This window comes from Nannobrachium achirus, assembly GCF_963921795.1.
Source record: "Nannobrachium achirus genome assembly, chromosome: 4".
Classification (NCBI taxonomy): Eukaryota; Metazoa; Chordata; class Actinopteri; order Myctophiformes; family Myctophidae; genus Nannobrachium; species Nannobrachium achirus.
Window position 1 is genome coordinate 45,760,706 of NC_137813.1, and position 21,862 is coordinate 45,782,567.

At 42.0% G+C, this 21,862-nt stretch overlaps 1 protein-coding gene across 1 annotated transcript; it reads right to left on the bottom strand.

The window, feature by feature from the left end:
• Window positions 1–7: 7 nt before the first annotated feature.
• On the bottom strand, window positions 8–16,619 carry slc27a1a (solute carrier family 27 member 1a). The gene is made up of 13 exons (XM_080723952.1): window positions 16,179–16,619; window positions 15,526–15,693; window positions 13,508–13,902; window positions 12,293–12,460; window positions 9,741–9,810; window positions 9,371–9,462; window positions 8,925–9,034; window positions 8,112–8,321; window positions 6,886–7,012; window positions 6,172–6,309; window positions 3,943–4,107; window positions 2,172–2,318; window positions 8–1,314 (listed from the first exon to the last, which is right to left on the bottom strand). The coding sequence occupies exons 2-13, from the start codon at window positions 15,690–15,692 to the stop codon at window positions 1,157–1,159; spliced, it is 1,947 nt and encodes a 648-aa protein (XP_080580078.1). The 5' UTR covers window position 15,693; window positions 16,179–16,619; the 3' UTR covers window positions 8–1,156.
• Window positions 16,620–21,862: the final 5,243 nt, after the last annotated feature.

Genomic DNA, 21,862 nt, shown 5'->3' on the forward strand with positions numbered 1-21,862 from the left:
CCCAAACAAATGTGTGCCACAAGATTTAAAAATGATGATTAGTTTCGTGATTATGTACATCTACAATATTACTCTATTGATAAAACATGTTATTATATAGGGTAACAACCACGGTGTATGCAATTGCGCTTATGCAAGACACGGGTAAAGAATCATTTAATGATTTCAACATTCTTGAGCTCCTATTGTTCAGGAAATTCATTACACACAAATGCTGTGGAACACAAGATACAAATATTCATATTCATATAAATATTCATATATAAGGCACATAACAGGAACAAGTTGCTTGTTTTTTGAAAACCTGTGCCGGCGCATATTGTTCAATACTTCAAACATCGTTAAGCAGGTTTAGTTTTTCATCAGCATTTAACAGTGCATTAAATAAACCCTTCTACAGTTAGTGTTTGACCTAGCGGGCTCGTGTACTGCACAGTGCATTCCACTCTTCAGCCTCAGTGTCATCCTAACACAGCAGTAACACCATCCAAAACCAACACTCAAGTATTGCTTGAAACTACACCGTCAAATCCCTGAGTGTCAGATTAACTCTGCGAGTGTGCAAATGGACCCTTTTCGGGTCCAATTGCACACTTGCAGAGTCAAAATAACACCCGGGACTCACTGTGTACACAGTCAGACAGACATAACTGTTCTGCACACTTGCTTTGCAACATACTTTTGCAGAAAAAAAAAGAAATAAAAAAAGAAAAAGAAATAGCTTATTCTGTGCATGACTTTGCATGTGACTCCTTCCTTCATGATCTTAACCAGAAGACAAATATTCCAATTGTAACATTACAATCCTGGTTCCAAATAAACAAACTGCGCTCTATATTTCTGTGCTTTTAGAGCTTGGCGGATTTGAGGTGTTCAATTTTTTGCAAAGCTACACAGAACAGAAGCGGTGAAATAAAACTGCCGTGAACGCACTCACACTATGTCATATGGGGTGTTATTCATTAAAACGTTAACAGTACTATGGCTGCCTTTTGAAGTAGCCCTTTCACAGGGTCCCTGAAAGGTTAAAGTCCAGGGAAGAGGTACAAGAGAAGGAGGACGTGAACCGATAAGGTCGGTCGGTGTCCCCTCTTTCTCCATCCCCTGTTCATCTGCAGCGCCCTGACTGCACCCAGGGGCTGGTCTACAGTACATCTCATAGAGACATCCTTCCCTCCACAATAGCGCTGTGCAGCTCCTCATCCACCAGCTCATAACGCCCTGCTCTGGAGTTTAAAAAATAGATCTGGTCCGCTGTGAGGCGTGGATCGTACCCCTCCTTCTGCAACCTGGTTTTCTGGATTTTAAAGGTGCCTGGACGGAAACACAGAATAAAAAAATCAACAATTGAGACAATTGAGTGATGGTGGCAGCAGTGTTTCTCAAACTTTGAAATTTGTTCCCCTTAACTTTGACAATGTACAAATGGAACCGTTAGGGTCCATTTGTACACCAAAGTTACAGACTTGTAGGGGTCAATTTAGACCTCCACAAAGGAACCTAGTGACTCCCTGAAATTCACTTTGATTTACAGTACATAGTACACACATACAGTATTTATTTATTTGTTTATTTGAAAAGGATTCCCCATTAGCTGATGCCGTAGCAATCAGCTAGTCTTCCTGTCCGTCCAAACAAAGACAAAGTATATCAATGTTGGGCACAAACCTCCATATTCCAACTTTTTTTTTAAATGAATGCCCAATACATCATCATACAAGTTTCACACAAAATAAATGAAACTAGAACTGTACTCTGGTGCCAACTTGCCTCTTGTGCACAAGTAGGCCATACATGGCCTACTACATCACCACTGGCATCACCAGGAATACCGGTCCCTCATTGGCTGTTAATGATGACGTTGACAGAAAAGCTGGTCCCTGATTAGGCTTAAACACACACAGCTACCTACCTACCTAGCTACATACATACATACCTTCCTACCTACCAACCTACGCAGCCGAACGCAGTACTTCACATCTACTGACTCAGCTAAATAGAAGATCTACAAGCTCACAATGAGTCGTGCAATGCGACGGGTTGTTGTGTGCATTGCAGACCGTCTATTTTCACTATTAAATAAAGGAGTAATGGTTTCGGCCATACAAAGTTTCCACTCGACAACAAAGACATACTGTATATATGATGTAAGGAGGAATAGAGCAGCTTACCTGTAGTGTCTACTTGTGGGGAGATTCGTAGAAACACTGGGCGAGCGTACGGGGGGAGGACCTGCTGAGCCCCCCGCAGGAAAGCCTCACAGTCAAAACTCCCTGTCTCGTCTGCAATGGCGGCCATGCCTGCTTTCCCTTCCACACCTGGGTATGGGACATGGAATCATTTTATTCATGCTTGAAACAAATACGAATTCAATGTTCTAAAGCTATATACAATATGCCAAAGGTAGAAAAAAGGTCAGTAAGCATTTCCCTGAGCATGAGGCAGCTTGATGTACAAGTACACCCCCTGGACATAACGCTAGTATGTCGCAGGGACTTGCCCCAATAGAGGGTATGCAAGTCCACTGGGTCCCGCCCCCCTAATCTAGACTGAGTGGCAAAACATTGAGCAGCATGGAGCATTGGAGTTTGGAAGTGCTAGTTGCAAATCACTCAACGCTCCTGCATACCACCTGTTTCTAAATTGCACATAATGCAGGAGGCAGCAGGATGTTGTGTTGTTGAAAATAAGCGCTTCCAAACTCTGACTCCCCTGCACAGAATGTCTTGACAGAAAGTAGCTCATAACCACCTGTTTCGAATGATTTCAGTGCATTGAATGAGAAATTATCAAGTGTTTTCAAGTGTTTGAATGGTCTGGTATCTGGGATACTCAATTCTGGGTATCCCGGTATCTCACAGTGGATGGTTGATCAAAACAATGAAACAGTGGCTTGATTAGTAGTGAAATGTCGACATCTAGTGGTCAACCTCAGAGGTACACAATAACAAAAACTGAGCTGAATTCCAGCATCGAACTAGATGCCATGGATTCTCTGTTCCCCGGTGTAACGCTCCACGCCACAGACCCCGACGGAGCGGCGCGGTATTGGGCGCCGATGACCCCCGTGAGTCGCCACCGAGGCGAGCGCTAGCGAGCCGAGTTGCCGCGACGAGCGGTGGGAACGGAGACCAATCCCACTCAGCCGCGTTACCGAGATATGTGCCGTTATGGACAGAATAGTAAATATTCAGTCCCTCACTATCCACGTCTACCCCACTGCACGTCTCCAGCACTATCCACGTCAAAGATAAATGCACAAAAAAAGAGTCACATCATCCGTTCATTAGCTCAGTCAGTAGAGCACGGATGCAACAAACCCACGGCTTGGGTTCGATTCCCGTGAGGGGAATATAATATTCACAGATATCGGCGCATGCGTACATCAAAGTGCACGGAAACAGGATACCCCGTGGATTCAAACGTCTGATAAATGGTGAAAAGGTCCGATTGAATGCGAAGAGAGCAGTCGAAGCTGGTGCTCATAACATGTCTATGGTGGATTTATATGAAACAAAAACTTTGCAGATAGAAAGAGGATAATTCAAGCTTTCAGTACAGCCGCAATGTTGGTTAGTTTAACTTTGTTTAATACAATCAGAAAGGACTTTTCTGTTTGGATGTATGGGCTGTCAATGGCAGAAATACGTTTTTGCCACTCAGTAGGCGTTCCCACATAACTTCCAGCAACAGTGATATCACGCACGCATACCCTCTATACTACCCTTGATACTGAGAGTGCATAACAGGGAGGCTTTGGGTCCCATTTTTGGAGTCTTTGGTATGACCCGGCCGGGGATCGAACCCCGACCTCCCAGTCTCAGGGCGGATACTCTTACCACAAGACCACTGAGCTGGTAAAAGAGACAACACAACAATACCAAGGGCAGGCCAAAGACCTTCTGAAAAATGACACATCAGACAAATGTAAAGCAAAGTCACCTGGCACTGACACCCCGTAGACGGCCACGTCTGTCTGCTCCAGAAGGCTGCTCAGTGTGCCCTCCACCTCGGTGGTAGAGACGTTTTCCCCTCGCCATCGGAACGTGTCCCCGCTACGGTCCCGGAAATACATGTAGCCTAGTTCATCCATCACCAGCACGTCACCTTGGGGCAAAGGAACAACGGAGAGGAAGCTGATTTTAAAACCTCACTATTGAACGGCTCTTGGGAAAGTGAACATGGAAAATAAATGAATGAATGTTTGCACACTCCTTTCATGTGAGTCAATGCACCACAAAGTGAGTGATGGCCCTTCCCTTCCTCACACCGAGGAAGGGAACTGTGTTTGGAACATTAACCCATTTAGAACGGATACACATTTTGTGTATCATTATTTTATGATTTAACTATTGAAAAATAGCAGATATACAAGCCCACAGCGCGGCACCGAGTGCCGCGCTGTGAGCTTGTAGATCTGCTATTTTTGAAAAATCGTGAAAATTAGAATTGGGTAAAAATTCTAATTCTAAAGCCCTTTGCACACAGGCGCGTTTAACCGCACGGATAAAACGGACAATATCATTTTTTTTAAAGAAAACAATGATTCTCTATGACCACATGCACACCGGCTCCGAATTAGCCGTGCGACGAGTGGCTGCCACCGTGCGTTTTTTTCTCGATCGAACCCAGTTCGATTCGTGCGTCTTGTCGCATGCGGTGAAAAACTCATCACTCCTTTTATGACTCCTTTTGGGATCCGCAGCGCCGATTCCGCACAGCATTGCACACCAAATCCAATGCGTTTTATTCATACAGCAAACGGAAGAAACGCAACTGTCCTGTGTGCAAAGGGCTTTAGTGTCTTTTGAATCCTTCTAAGGTTTTTTGAAAAACCTGTGTTTCTATGTCAGCAATCTGGCCAGCCATCATCAAAGAAAAGGTCCTTTTCACTTAAGTGGAGCTCAATTAGTCTGTTCTTGAGAGACTACTATGTCAGTGGTTCTCAAACCTTTTCATGTGAAGGACCCCCAAAATGATATGTATTTGGCCACGGACCCCCCATCTCAAAATATTTAGTTCCAGGGACCACCCAGAAGCAAAATGTGAGTTACAAACGTTCGCTTTGAAAATTCATTTATTCAAAGATTTGCACACATTTTCACGACTTTTTCAAAAATAGCAGATCTACAAGCTCGCAGCGCGGCACTCGGTGCCGCGCTGTGAGCTTGTATATCTGCTATTTTTCACTGGTTAAAGCATTCAATAATTTGAGGCCTAAATGGGTTAAATCACGCACAGGGAGCCGTGCAGTGTGTGGGTACTGTTCAATCATTCCTTTTGGAACATCTACTCTACATTCTGTCCTGCTGCATGTGCGTCACTCGTATCTCTAAAAAGAAACACCGATAGATAAATCAAAACAACAAAACTAATTACGTTTATAACAGTCCAGCCAAACCTTGACACGACTCAAATTGGTTACATTTCTTGAAATCATAGAAGGTTGCTTCTATTGCTTTAACCAGTGAACCAGTGAAAAATAGCAGATATACAAGCTCGCAGCGCGGCACAGCTTGTAGATCTGCTATTTTTGAAAAAGTCGTGAAAATGTGTGCAAATCTTTGAATATATGTATTTTTAAAGTGAATGTTTGTAAACTCAAATTTTGCTTCTAGGTGGTCCCTGGAACTAAATAATTTGAGATGCGGGTCCGTGGCCAAATAAATATCAATTTGGGGGTCCTTCACATGAAAAGGTTTGAGAACCACTGACATAGTAGTCTCTCAAGAACAGACTAACTGAGCTCCAGTTAAGTGAAAAGGACCTTTTCTTTGACGATGGCTAGCCAGATTGCTGACATAGAAACACAGGTTTTTTTTTTAAAACATAGAAGGATTTAAAAGACACTTATAGAATCGGGTCAAAATTCTAATTTTCATGATTTTTCAAAAATAGCAGATCTACAAGCTCGCAGCGCGGCACTCGGTGCCGCGCTGTGAGCTTGTATATCTGCTATTTTTCAATAGTTAAAGCATAAAATAACGATACACAGTACCGTGTACCCGTTCTAAATGGGTTAAAGAGGCGCGCACACAATCTTAACTCACAGCTTTGTTTCGCTGATAGGTTGAGCTTTACACAGTACGTTTTGTTTCGTTTCTATCTGGAGTAGTAAAGGTCCATTTATAGTGGATTTATTTCGCATACAGTATAAGCACAACTGCTAACCTGATAAATATGCAGAGTCGTTTTTCTTGAAGACATTGTGGGCTATTTTCTTCCTGGTAGCGTCCTGGCTCGCATAGCCATCAAAGCGGCGCAATGGATCCTGCTGGTTGATGCGACCCACCAGCAGCCCTGGCTCCCCTGACAAAGACAACATGCAGAGCAATGAGTACGACTGTCACTGTTACATATTACAAGTTGATTATCAATATTGTCACACAAACAAATAATTGCGATCAACGATTTATTTGTGGATTTTGGCATTGAACATTGGAACATATGAATACATTTTTTTATTTCTGTTTGTCTTTTAAGCTTCGTAATCAGAAATTGCACAGGGCAGATATGACAAATAACTTAAATACAAAGAAGTTACTGACTCATTTATAATCATTTTATACTTTCCAAAACATTTCAAATAGTGGAAATAGCTGATCTACAAGCTTACAACACGGCACAAAGTGTGTTGTAAGCTTGCAGATCTGCTATTTCCGCTTTTTTTGGAAGATGTTTGAAAATGTATGAACATTTTTAAACAACGATTATGCAAAATAATTGCAATTATCTCAAATAACTGCGATTAGGTAATAATTGTGACAGCCCTAGCAATGAGACGGTTTCACAAGACCAAAAAAAGGATCATACAACATTTTAGATATTACGTCATGTATAAAAGAAGATGTGGTGCAGTGTGTGTTTATATGGGAAGCAGGTTACCAGGGCGACAAGGCACACAGAGACCGTAGCTGTCGCGCACCAGCTCCATGCTCTCCTCGTCGACCTTGACCAGACGGATAGGGTAGACGTTGGGGAGGATCCGACTGTTGAACCCGCAGGCTCCAACCTGGCGACATAAAAGAAAACATTCTGACGAATATATGAGAATGTTTGTACAGTCTAACTGGATTTTGGGAGCAGTGTTCATTTTGACAGCAAAATCAGATTTAGTCTTAGTCTTTTGAATAACACATTTAGTCTTAGTCTTCCGAAATTGTCTAGTCTAAGTCGACTCAATATCAAAATCTTAGTATTTGTCAACCAAATTAACACTGTTTGGCACAATTGGCAGTATACATGACTCCTAGATAACTATTTTTAAATTTTCTATTGCAAATGCTGAAACAACTGTTGGTTGCTGGCTTGTTGTTACTTCTGTCTTGTGTTTTTATTACATTTTTCGCGTGTATGTTATCTTTGTAAGATGCATTTAATTTTGTCAAAAATCTATCAAACATTTTATTGAAAGAGAGAAACTGTCAATATGTGAAGACAAGCAGTGGTGTAAAGTAACTAGTACAAAGAGACTAATACAAACAAAGTATGGAGAAGCAGCTTTTAACAACCATGGACCCAAGCTTTGGAACAGCCTGCCGGGGGTTCTGCGGTTCTCTGAATCAGTGGACATTTTTTAAAGAAATCTTAGTTAAGACACATCTTTTTAGCATTGCTTTTACTTAGATTGCTGCATTTCTTTTCCTGCTTTACTTGTTAAATTTATTTTAAATGCATTTTTATGCATCACCGTTTTTTTTGCCTCCTTTTCTTTTTCCTGTGAACCACATTGAACTGCACTTTTTGTATGAATTGTGCTATATAAATAAAGCTTGATTGATTGAACCAAATACATTTACTCCACCACATCTCAGAGGCAAATATTGTACTTTTTACTTCACTATAATTATTTGACAGCATTAGTTACTAGTTCCTTTACGGATTTAGATTTGTAATATAAAAATATACTGTAGTCATTTAAGCACCATTTTTATACTATATTGAAAATAGCAGATCGACAAGCTCGCGTCGCAAATAGGTCACTTATAGATCTGCCGTTTTCGAAAAAGTTAGAACATGTTGACACATCTTGAAAAGAAGTTGTGAAATGGGACACTGGTACTTTGGTACTTTAAGTACATTTTGATGGCAACATTGTGGCCATCACTGACCTTGCCGTCCATGTTGGCGATGCTACAGTTGCACTCGGTCGCTCCGTAGAACTCGCCGACCTGAGCCACGCCGAAGCGCTCTGTGAAGGCTTCCCACACGCTGGGGCGGAGACCGTTCCCCACGGCCAGGCGGACGCGGTGGCCCTTTTCTGACGGCCGCACCGGCTGGGACAGGAGGTAGCGACAGATCTCCCCGATGTACTGCACCACCTATAAAGGGAGGAACGGAACAATCAAGGCTTTTAATCATGTCGGTTTTTCGCCAATTTACAAGTATAAGATGAGTACAGTACAGTATAGGGCAGGGTTCCCCAATAGGCGGCCCGCGGGGGGCTACTGTCTGGCCCACACCAACCCCAGTAATAATGGTGGTATAAGAGCAGCAACAACACTAGTATATCGTCGTTGTCGGGTGGAAATCTTGTATCTCCAAATTTGTACGTTCTTTCGCAAATCATACAAGGCCGTCGCACAAAAGTAGTGAAAACAGCAGATCTACAAGTAGATCGGCTGTTTTCACTAGCTTAAATCATTTTTAAAATGATAAATTCAAAACGAACGGTTTTGGACATACAAGATTTTCACCCGACAACGACGATATCTGAACTGTCGCTGGAGTAGCGGGAACGCCACCGTCGCCCCCTGCAATGCTGTGGCCCTCGGCTTGGTACCCTAGACATAATTCGGCCCTTGGGGAAACCTAATTGGGGAACCCTGGTATAGGGCATTCATTCATGACAAAAGCAAGATACTGTTTACTGCTCATAATAAAAGAGATACTGCTGAAGAGTGACAATGTAGTTAATGCCTTACTGTGCAGTTGTGCTTGATGCAGTCTTCCCAGAAGCGACTGGCGGAGAACTTCTTCTTCACAACCACGGTGAGGCCATTGATCAGACACTGACCAACTCCCATGATATTACCTGAGCAGGACAAAAGCATGGATCTTCACTTCAAAGAATAAAAGATACAAAAATAATCTATCTACCCAACATGAAGCATCATGCTGCTTCCTGCGTTCACACACAGTGGCACACATACAGTGGAAGCCAGCGACATGAAGACACAATTAGACCTTGCTTACATGAACTAAGCAAGGTCAGAGTAACCGGGAGGAACCCTAGTCGACCAGCAACAGGGTCAATGGTCAAATTGACCTCAAACCTAGCATCTGTTAACACTAAATGCTAATGGATACAATAGTACAAGAACATATAAAGAAAATAGAATTAGTCAGACTAGCCTTATATACCCCATACCTGCTGAGTGATAGAGGGGCAGGCAGTTGTAGATGACGTCGTCAGAATGCATGCGGAAGGCATAATACCCAAAAGAAGCAATTCTGTAATAACTGTGGGTGAGATGGACAGACATGTGAGCTATTATAATCTCCTCAATTATCTTTTAAGTAGCCAAACAAAGCCTACATAGCGAACCATTTAAATCAGATTAACCACTTAAAAAACACTTAGTGAAAAAAATAAGAATATTCTACCAGTTTACAATGCTTTGCATCGCGACACATTGTGAGCTTGTGAATCTGCTAAGAAATAACTAAATACAAAAATGTGAACATATGTATTAAAAAAAAAAATAGGGACACCATAACCAGGATTAATGTGAGCTTACCGACTGTGGACTACAATAGCAGCTTTGGGAAGTCCTGTGGTGCCTGAAGTGTAAATGTAAAACAGGCGATCTGTAGAAAGAAACATGGTGTAAATCACTGAAAGTGCTGAGATCCTCAAGCACGAACACTTTGTACCCAACATCTGGATGGGAATTTACTGTTCCCAAATACGGACAACAACAGTACAGTATGTACCTTTATATCATCTGTACTTTAACATATTTTGGACACAGCCAGGTATAATAATCTTTGGTGAACACAGTAACGATAAAATGTCTTCCCATGTTGTTCGTGAATAAAAAAAAAACACAAGATATAATCTTTCTCCTGAACACTACAGACTACAGTATGTATAGAAAACAATCACCTCCTAAACGATAAATAAATGAGAGTTACGGCGTGGCAAAGGAAAACAAGCAGATATGTCTAGGTCAGGGTTCCCAAACTTTTTTTGTCTCAGGGCACCCCATGAATATCTTTTTAATCCGAGGCACCCCTACATTATAATTTTCACTCCCAGTACCTTAAATTTATAGCATATCGTCATTGTCGGCTGATAGTGAAAACAGCCGATCTACAAGCACATGATGCGAGGCGTTGTGTGCTTGTAGCTCTGCTGTTTTCACTAGTTTTGTGCGACAGAGGTTTTTGCCTGACAGTGACGATATTTTAGTAATTATGTTGCGAGGAAAATGTTGAGATAATAGCCATTTTGGTTAAAACAGACTGAAAATAACTTTGTACTTCAAGTTTAAAATGATACTAAATATTTCTTCAAGTGTCCAAATAAATTCCAAATATTATCAAATGATCTCACGGCACCACAGGGTGCCCCGTCACCCACTTTGAAAACCACTGGTCTAGGTAACAAGACATTTGTGATTCAGAGAGCACACAAGCAACAAACGATTATCCAGGTCTACAAGAGAAAAAAGGTCAAGAACGATTCTGAATACAAAATGACTAATTATAACCCTACCACAAGTTAGGTAACTACAAGAGAGAATTCAGTTCAAAAAGAAGAATGATAAGAATTTCAGTGTGGCATTCTGCCAAACAAGTTCTAGGCGCACCACCGAGAGAATTAGTCAGCTGTCAGTCAGCGCCGAGACTACACGTCAGAAGAACATACCACTGACATAATGTAGTTGTGTTTTACATCATGAATGTGATTGTGACACCATGCTGAAACAGACTAACATTAATGTAAGTATGTAACACAGTAGTAACCCATAGTCATATTGTATATTTGGCACAAATATTGAGGTATAATTTTGTTTCCAAATTGTGCAGCTACTCTAGTAGCACCTAGCCTAGAAATGTTTCCTGCAGGAAACCCTGAGATTCCTTCCATACTTTGTGCCATACAAAGTAAATAGCACAATCAGTGTGCAAAGCTGGTAATAAGTAAAAGGTTACAATACAGCCAAATCGTGGTGAATGTTTGAATATGATAAGAATTTGGACTATTAAAGAGATTGTGTATTGGAACATGTAAATAAAATAAAATTCAGGCTTTGTAAACAAAAATGAAGGGCAGATATGGCAAATAAAAAGAAAATGACTGACAACGACTGGTACCAATGAAATAAAATGATGTATTATGGCCAAAAACAAGCCATAAACAAACTTCTACTTTCAAAGATAGCGAATATAGACAATCTAAAAGCTCACAATGTGTTGAATGGTGACATGTTTTCAGCTTGTAGATTTGCAATTTTCATTTCTTTTTTAAAGAAATATCCATAAATGCCCAAACCAGGGACGGCTAATCGGCTATAACGGCAAGTTGAATTTTTTTTTAAAGAGCGTCGAAATTAGCCCTTCACTATGCCCCTCCCAATAAGTTTTTGTCCAATGCTAGCGGAGAATAACTTCCTGCTTGCCAAGGCAAGCAAGCTTTTGTCCAATGCTAGCTTAGAATAACTTCCTGCTTGCCAAGGCTGGGAGGGGCATAGTGAAGGGCTAATTATGATGGAAATAGGACATTTCTGTGACATATGACTAGGGTGACCAGACGTCCCGGGACAGTCCCGTTTTCAAGCTGCGTGTCCCGGTGTCCCGACAAATATCTCTAAAACACTAATATGTCCTGATTTTCAACATTCACTGCAAAATTGTCCCGGTGTTCGCCAGAATTAAAATAATAGTAGCTGTTTTCAGTGGTTGCATAGACATGTATCATGTTCTTTTCATGAAAACATGCTCACCTAACCAATCAGAAAAAAGGAACAAATTCATTGCGTGTCTGAATTCAACGCTGAGGCTGTTTGTCAATCACTCACTGCCTGTTTGCAACCCTGCGGTGCGTGTGTGCGCGTGCACGAACGTTAGAGAATAGGCACGCGCGTGCCCGGTAACGTGCGCATTGCTTTTAGGGTCCCAGTTTTAGGCAACAGTGTTTTGCGTCCCGGTTTGAGTGGCTGAAAATATGGTCACCCTACATATGACATTTCATCCGGATGTTTTACACAGATGAATGGAAAATGATTACAAATTATTGCTATCAATGATTGCAATCAGGCGTGACAGGCAGGCCTACTACACTCACCATTGAAGCCTTTGGGGAGAAGGCAGGGAGGAGGGGGAAGTCTAGAGGCAGAAGCTAACATGGGGTCCAGGGGCTGGGCACCAAGAGACACCAGCAGCTCAGTGCTGAGCTCTCCTGAACAAAAGCATACCATGGACTGGCTCAGGGACGAACTCACCTCCAACATGGCTGACATTCCGTAAAAAGGATGATATAGAGACAAGAAGAGAGGGCATTGGTTAATTCAGTTGCATCACAGTAGTTGAAAAAGGGAGGCTTACTATTAATGTACTGCACATTAGGTACAATGACAATGAAATACATGAGCAAAGGTAAACAGGTTGGATTTAGAAGAGCCTTTCATTGTTAATTGTGGGTTGCAAAAAGCCAAATTAAGACAGCTAAATGGCATCTTGCAACACAGTCACAGCCAGACTGTGGTGACAGACATGTAAATGTAATAATAGCAGGAAACTTTAACTTGAACTTTAACATAATTAGTCAGAAGACAGTGTGCTGCCACAGAAGACTGACTGATGTCATAGGCAACCAATGCAATAACTGCTACAATGTACAGAGAATATGACATCACAGGAATGCCAGAATGTTAATCTAAGACATTGTGATGTCACGGACACACAGAGGGAAATCGGTCACATACCATGACAGACACAATGTTGGCAACATACAGTGTGAGACTGGCAGAATGCTGACTGTGGACAGTGGGACATCATGGGACACAATACTGACCACAGAATGCATGTGATGGACACAAATAGCATACCCCAAATAGGGATGGGACGATAAGAAAATTACATTTCATGTCACGATTATTGTGACCAAAGAAATTGCGATTTGCGATATTATCGTGATAATCAAAATATCCCCAACATCTATTATGCTGGGGCGGAACAAAAAATAGCAGATCTACAAGCTCAGTCGTGTTGCGAGCTTGTAGATCAGCTATTTTTTTGGCAAAGAGATTTGGTAGAGAGTGAAAAAAAGATGTTATTTCCAGGTCCGTTTGACCAATTATAGAGGCTTTAAATGGTACCGGATATGCAGCTAGGCAAATAAAAGGTGAATTGATCCCGGGCCAGAGCATGAGGATAATTTCACGACAAATTTAAATATCCATGATACAATTATTTTGAGTGTTTTTTACACGATAATAACGATCATGGTCCCATCCCTAGTAGCCCTAAATGTTTTAAATCTCAACCTCTCCTTCCTTACCATCGGTGAGCTCTGCCCCGAACACGATGCCCCGACACGCCGACACGCCGATGCAGTGCAGGAGCGCGTCGCGGCGGAGGTTGAAGTTGATGAGGGCGGCCTCGATGCCCACCTTGGCGAAGCCCAGCCAGAGGGCCACCAGCAGCGGCCTGCTCTCCATGAAGATGGCCACCACGTCGCCGGACGCCCATCCCTGACCCTTCGCCCAGTGGGCCACTGAGTTGGACACCATGTCCAGCTGGGTGAAGGTCCACGTCTCCCCCGTGGCCTCGTAGATCAGGGCCGGCTTGTCCGGGTGGAGCTTCACCGTCTCGGCAAAGATGGAAGGAATGTTGCTGGCCCGACGCATGTGTCTCCACAACGCCAGCTTCACTCGCAAGAGCACATAGAGGCCGCTAGGGATGGGAGGATATGAAAATGTCATAATCACGATTATTGTGACAAAAGAAATTGCGATAATCAAAATCCATTATCCTTGGGCGGAACATCTGCCCAAAAAAATAGCAGATCTACAAGCTCACTCTTTTTTTGGCAAAGACATTTGATAGAGAGTGAAAAAAAAGACTGTATCAAGTAGGTATATTATAAGTACCTTTTACCAATTACGGAGGGTTTAAGTGGTACCGGATATGCAGCTCGGCAAATAAAAGGTGAATTGATCCCAGCCCATGACGGAGGACGATATCTATCACGATAAATTAAATCTCCATGATACGATTATCGTGAGTGTTTTTTATCATGATAAACGATAATATCGCTTATCGTCCCATCCCTAAAGGCCACTAGATATGGTTACAGCTGGGAAGGATGAAAACAGGCACATTATGTTCCAGAGAAGCACATGCGTGATTACAGGTTTATTGTTACACCTTGTTGCAGGGGTGAGTGACCATTACAAGAGCATTCTCAAAGAGAACACCAGCACTCACGGAACAGTCCTTTTAAGGCACTTTTTATTTTTTAAGTCGGTGAGCAGCCACCTCTTTTGGATCTACCAGGTGACACACACTTAGGCCTACACTCAAAAAAAGGATCACAATGTGGAAATGAGCTCCCCGGCTTTGTTGTTTTATCCTTTTGACAGATATGTACAAATATTAAAACCTAAGTCAATCAGTCAGATTGGGCTATTGAGGTGATCATAAACAAGCATTATTATTAACCATTATTGTTTGATGTGCATAAACCTTTACCAGATAAGTTAAAATGTATCTTACATAAATTACTGACTCATTCTTTGTCAAGTATTATTATTAAATGATTGACTTATTCTTCTATGCTTGTATTATTCTTAACAGCAACCTATAATAAGACATAAAAGTTGCCTGGCACTGGGTGAACATGCCAGCCGTGATGCCTATAGACGGGTTTCTTGTTAACAAACATTGAGACTAAATGCACAGCTGACTGTATCATGTAATCAATTCCGTCCAATCCCCAAATATGTTGTTTTGGGGAGCGCTGGTTTCATTGGCTAATTTTGGTACGGACCCTGCGCACGCATCTAGTTTTATCAGTGTAACGTGGACCAGAAACCCGTCTATAGCCTGCATGTGCCATATAGGTTGTTCTCAACCTGTGGGTCAATGACAGTCAAAGACAATTTAAGGACTTTTAAGACCTTGTTATACCCATAAAAAAATTATAAGAAAAGGAAAATACCAAATAATATAAAACAAAAGCGAGGTGTTGTGAGCTTGTAGATCTGCTATTATCACAATTTCTATCTGTGGAACCGAGTTAAACTAAAAGTAATGCCTCAGCTCCTACAATTCCAAGTGATTGTCAGGGTAGGGGGGGTCGCCAGTTCAAATATCATTATTTGAGAACCAGAGAACCACTGCTATAGATAGATGGCCACCACGTCACCGGACGCCCACCCCTGACCCTTCGCCCAGTGGGCCACCGAGTTGGACACCATGTCCAGCTGGGTGAAGGTGAACCAGCTGGTTCCCCGGCCTAAAGGGTTGCCCACATGCCACCCCTGCTTTACTATGGTATATAATATGAACACTTACTTCAGGTCTCTCTTGGCGGTGCGCAGTGCAATGTAGAAGTACTTCCAACTACTTGTGCCCAGGTAGACCCCGAGGCCTGCTGCCAGGCTCCAGGACCAGGGCATCCCGAAGAGGCGCAGCAGCCCCAGTGAACCCAGAGAGACTGATGCACTTGCCACATTGCGCATTCTTGTGCAATAAAGGAAATAAAATAAAGAGAGGACTTCTTAGGGCATATAAACAATATAGGCTTCACGTTGGGTCTATATATTATGAATCAGGTGCATTTGATATTGTACATTTAAATAAGTTATTTAACCAATTATATAAAATATTATGTAACCAAATAATAATTTCAAAACATTTCGACACAGCTGTGTAAACGTGGAGTGCATGCACTGCACACAGTAAAAATCCACAGGGTTTAATAGTTAGGTAACTCAAGAGAGGAACCAAATGGACCCCTTGCAGGGTTACACTCTGAGATAAATTAACACAGAGGATTTAATTGTGTGGAACAGATTATCCCCAGTTCCCCACACAGTACTCACATTTAAGCAGCCTATAATATGGATGTCATACCAGGTCACTGTATCGCACTGACTGACTGTACTGTACTGTACTAGTGCGTTAAATCTAAAATGCAAGCTAATGTACAGCAGACAACAACTTACCTATTCAACAGCAGACCAGAGCGATGTCACCTTTCACCCACTAACCCCGTCTAAAAAAAATGTAATTGTAATTAAGTTCACGTCCACAGTCAAGGGAACCCGTCCTGCCGGCTGCAGTTTAATGACCGAGAACAATACGATTACACTGACCTAACCCTTCAGAAGAATCTTAATGTTCGATCAACAAGGTTTGTTTCCTAAAAGTGTTGCAATAGTTTCACAGTTCAGTGATAATGCACTATGTCAACGCCGTGGCTGAACTTGTAAACAGCTTCCACGCGAGGGGAATTTGACAACGTAGCACAAAACACAGATCAGCCCTTCGCTAATCGATATCCGGATATTCGATTATTCCACAAAAACGGGGAGAAAATAATTTCGAAAGAGAGCAAAACGTGCTCGAAATCTTCCCGGAATTTGACAACAGAATGAATCAGGCTATCCTCTGTACTCCATGTTGAATGGTACCTACTGCCCCTAGACCCGTTAACCAACTGGAGGCTGGGGCACCGCCCACATCGGGCTTGTGTCTGGTCAGCGAGCGTTGCCATTGGACGCGGTTAACGCTCGTCAAGCTGTCGTTCGTTCCGATTGGACGATGTTTTCCCCCGCCCCCACTTTCTTTCGTTTGTTTCCGCCCTAGTGCCGTTGCACTTTGCAGATGCTTGGCTGTCGATAGTTAGTTTAGTAGGCAATAGGCATGTAGTCATTACCAAATGCTGGTTATGAAATCATGTACCGAATCTGTTGTTGTAACCCAGTGGTTTTCAACCCTTTTCATATCAAGGTCCGTTATTTATTGGACAATGGCCATTTTTGAGCCAAGGACCACCATTTGATGAGATTTAGCCTCTCAGACCCCAAACTATTTTGTTATCTTTGAATAAGATTGTGTCCACAATTCCATGCTGTAGGCCCTATTGTGTTGGTAGTACCATAGGAGAGATAACAGGAAAATATTGATTACAATTTAAAAAAGAAAACTTATACATTCTCTATTAAAATGTGTAGACTTCTTGTAAATGAAATAATGCAGGTCCATTTGGTTTCATGTTACGCTCTCAAGAGTTAAAGATCAAGGGGCACAGTGGGCAGGGGTTAGTGCTTCGCCTCACAGCTAGAAGGTCCTGGGTTCGATTCCCGCCAGGGGACGCTGTGGGTGCTGGGGGCGTGTTCCTCCCTCCGCGGCATCAGCGCCCAGCCGCCCACACCCTGGTGGGGTTGGCGATAGGGCCTTTCTGTGTGGAGTTTGCATGTTCTCCCCGTATCTCCTAGGGTTGATACCCTCACAAAAACATGCAGTAATCCTGGTCTCAATAATGCCTCCCCCTGGCCAGCCGGGGCGCCTGATGGAGGGGAAAGGAACTGGTTGGAATAACGTGTTCCTTCCACATGCTACGTCCATCCCAGGGAAATCCGCCCTGTCAGGTGAAAAGAAACAACTTGGACTACTCATGCATTGAAGGAAGCATGAGGTCAGTCCGTTGTCTCCCCAGGCGCGGCAGAGGGAGAGCAGAGCCCAGGATTACATAGGCAATTGGCACTGAGTGAAAATGGGTTAAAAAAATCGTGGGATAAAAAGAAAATCAAAAAAGAAAAAAAGTTAAAGATCAAATAAAAGTCCATTTGGTTACCAACTCTCCATCATTTAGCTGGGGACCACCTGGAACCCCCTAAAGGACCACAGTTGAAAACCACTGTTGTAATCTATTACTCCAGTATTGTGGGCTCACGTGCAATACAGTAGCCTACATGAACCTCACATGTGATGCAATTAATGAAAGTATATTTAGCATCATATCTTCTCTGCAACATGTAAGAGGTTTTGGTCCAATATAACATAGTTAGGTAGGCTATTTGTTGTGATTTTGGTTTGACTTTGATCCCTGCCTGCAGACTGAAGCTGTGTGTGCACACATGTAGGAGCTGTTGAGAGGATGTCTTGGATACAGACAACCTCCCAGAGGTCAAAGCTCTGATTCCAGGATAGGACAAGGGTTCCCAAACCCCCCCCAAAAGAACCATATTTGAACTGGGGACCCCCACCCTGCACAAGCATAACTTGGAATTGTAGGCATTCTATTTAGTTTGACTTGGTTCTGCACTGCAGAAGATAAACTTTGTGAAAATAGCCAAACAACAAGCTGTGAGGCTTTGTGAGCTTGTAGATCGGTATTTTCACAATGTTTGCCTCTTTCTTATGACAATTTGGCCAATTTGGTATTAAAAAGGTCTTAAAAGTCATTATTAATTGACACTTTATAAATGTGCAGATACCCTGTATACACTTATATTGAGTGACAAAACAATGTTGCACATTAAGCAAATCATCTGGGGACCCCCAAAATAATCAATAAAATATGAAATACTCACAAGATCGGCGCCCCCGTCACATATAGAAAACAACTGCATCGATCACTGCCAATTGCACTCATTTCCACTTCCAACAAGCAAAAAAGATGACAAAGATGATGCAGACTTTTGTCTCAACACCCTTGGTAATTTAAGAATGACATAACATGCAATAATGCCAGACTACACAGCATGTTATAGAACTGGGAAGTATGTGAAAAGACCAGGTCCAATATTGTCTGTTCTGTTGTCTAGCCAGGATGCCCAGAGCAGAGGGGCTGGAGATGTCACAGCGGTCACAGTGCTGGTCCTTAATGACCAGAAACAACAGAGCAGTTGATCTCTGCTGGACAATAGAAGGAGCCAGTGACTGTAATCCACTTGAATAGCAGAACATAGCAACAAAAACAGCAGATCTACAAGCTCACAAAAAAGATTTGTTAGACTGGCAACATCCTCCGATCGATTTGAACCATCTGCTCCTCTCTTCAAGAAACTAAACATTCTCTCTGTGTCCGAGGTTAGTTCTTTACAGATATGTATATTTGTGTATAAATGTATCTATGATCAACGCAATCTACCAAATAGTTTTAATAGTTTCTTTTCATTCAATACTGATATTCATTCATGTTACACGGCAATCAAAAGACCTTCACATACCGGTAGGCCTACCTTATTGTCGTACTTCCCTCAGGCAGTTTGAAATAAGATACAGAGGAGCTAAGTTATGGAATGCCGCCGATCCAAGGCTTAAAGGATCTTCATTACAGGTCTTTAAAGCCAACTATAAAAAAATGCTCATAGCTAAAATGTAGTAGATAAATGTGTATTTGGTTGTGTGTACAGGTCTGTAGATAGTTTGTAGTATATATGCATGTACTTTATTGTATGTATAGATTATATTTAAGCATGTTTATTGAACGTACTGTATAGTTTATTTTTATTTTTAAAATATGTATACTTATGTCTGTTTTTATAAATTAGGGGAAGTTCTTTATAAGCCTTTAGGCTTCTTAACTTCTCCTGCACAATATGTTATACAAATGTATTGTTTTTCTTGTATTTCAACTATGTGTGCTAATAAATAAATACGAAATACAAATGCACAACGAATTGCAGCGCGACACGTGAACTTGTAGAACGGCTATTTTTGATGAAGCGATTTGGTGTAGAGAGAAAAATGAGCGGACAATCTATACTATAATTTTACGAATGTCTGAGTGAGTGAGTGAGTGAGTGAGTGTCTGTCTATCTGAAACAGCGTTTCTCCTCAGTGGCTGGAGCAATTGATCTGAAATCGCATCACCATTAGCATTTGAACACACCTAACATAACTGTGAAGCCCGTTTGTCACTTTCACAAATCATATACTGTATATTAGCATTTTTATGGTGTATCTACTATCTATTCTGCATCTAGCATGAGGCACATCTATTCTGCATCTAGCATGAGGCAACATGTTTAACCAGCTCTCTGTGTGTGTGTGTGTGTGTGTGTGTGTGTGTGTGTGTGTGTGTGTGTGCGTGTGCGTGTGCGTGTGCGTGTGCGTGTGTGTGTGTGTGTGTGTGTGTGTGTGTGTGTGTGCGTGCAGGCAGGCGGGTGTGTACGGGTATTTCTTACATTGATGCTCCTACATATTATCATGCAAGCACCAGTTAAAGTTACTTTCCATCCCTCATATACTGTATGCACAGTGCACATCCCATAACCCACACACTGCACATCATTTTGGAGCTCATATCTTTGAACGGGTAAGGGCTAGTATAGTTAAATGAGGTGTTGTAATCTCTGTAATAAATTAGTTTAAAGACACACCTCAACCTTTTAGTAAAACTGTTGACCCACAATACTTTCCTTGTGTGCAAATTAAATATGTTTTTGTTTCTTTTGACCCGTAAAAATAGCAGATTGTTTGTTTTGGCCCCAGGAAAATTAATACATATCCTCTTCTTCTTTCCACATAATTATATCTTGCAAGTGAAAGATGTAAGACAGATGTTAGGTATAATCAAATGGCTTTGGCATGTAACCGGAGACAGATTTATAAATCCATATTTCAACCTGTTTTCCCTCCATGGATTCTTTCCATCACCCACTTGTTGTCAATAGAGGGGAAAAAATAGCATTGAGAAAAGCCAGGCAATAAGTCAAGCACCTGCAATTTTGAAATTGGTCGATTGGACGATGTGAAATGGAGACAGGTACATGAGGTCATGGGGCGCCCGCTGGCCTAGTGGTCCAGAGTCAGACACATACCACAAAGGTTCTGTTGCCTGACGTGTCGCGGGTTCGAGTCCCGATCCCGACGACCTTTGCTGCATGTCACTCCCCATCTCTCTCCCTATTTCCTGTCAGTCTACTGTCCCATCAATAAAGGTATAAAGTCCCGGAAACAAACTTAAAAGAAAAGAATGTCATGAAAAGGTCAATCGGTGCATGATCTTGACCAGTGGTTCTAAAAAAAAATCATGTAGAGGACCTTCAAATTGATATGTATTTAGGACACCCCTCTGAAAATATTGTTTGCATTGTGCGAGGGATCCAGATAAGATAAGAAAAGATTATTACAGATGTTTCGAAAACAGCAGCTCATAGCAGCTACATCTTTGAATAGCCAAGTGCAGCTGCAGCGCTATTCAACCTGTGGCACGGGGGCCGCATGCGGCCCCTGCGGCATGTATACGCAGCCCGTCATGTTCATACCAATAAAAATATATTTTGTTTACTTTCAGTGTGGACAAATACTTTCTGTAATTGTTTCTCTCCCAAACCGTTAGGAAACTGTTTATTTCAAGTCTTTATACAAGAATTGTTTGGCTATTTTGTTTGTCCCAAAAGAAGAAAACATCTTTTCATCATTAATCATTCCATGATAATTTTTTTGTTAAATGAGGTTTGGCCTTACAGATGGAAATGTGGCTGTTTTCAAGTGTGTTTCCTTAATTTTCAAACTACTCATGTACTGTAGTGTGTTACAAAATCATTTTCCAAAATAGGGCCGTAATTTTTAGCTTGCGGCCCTTGGACTTTTTGTTTTTTGCTGAGTGGCCCCTGAGCCATCTTAAGTTGTGTAGCCCTTGCCAAGTGGATTAAAAACAGACTTTGATGCTATATTAACTATTTTTGCTCTGGGGACCTCCTGGAGCCCCTCCATGGCACTGTGTGAGGTCTCATTATTTGGACACATTCCACATTTGGACAAAATGTGCTTTGGACCTCCTGGAACCCCTTCAAGGACACCATGGCACTGTGTGTCATTATACTGTACAAACACCACATTTGGACAAAATGTGCTTTCAGTAAAAGGGAAGTAAATTCACTTGCATTAAGGA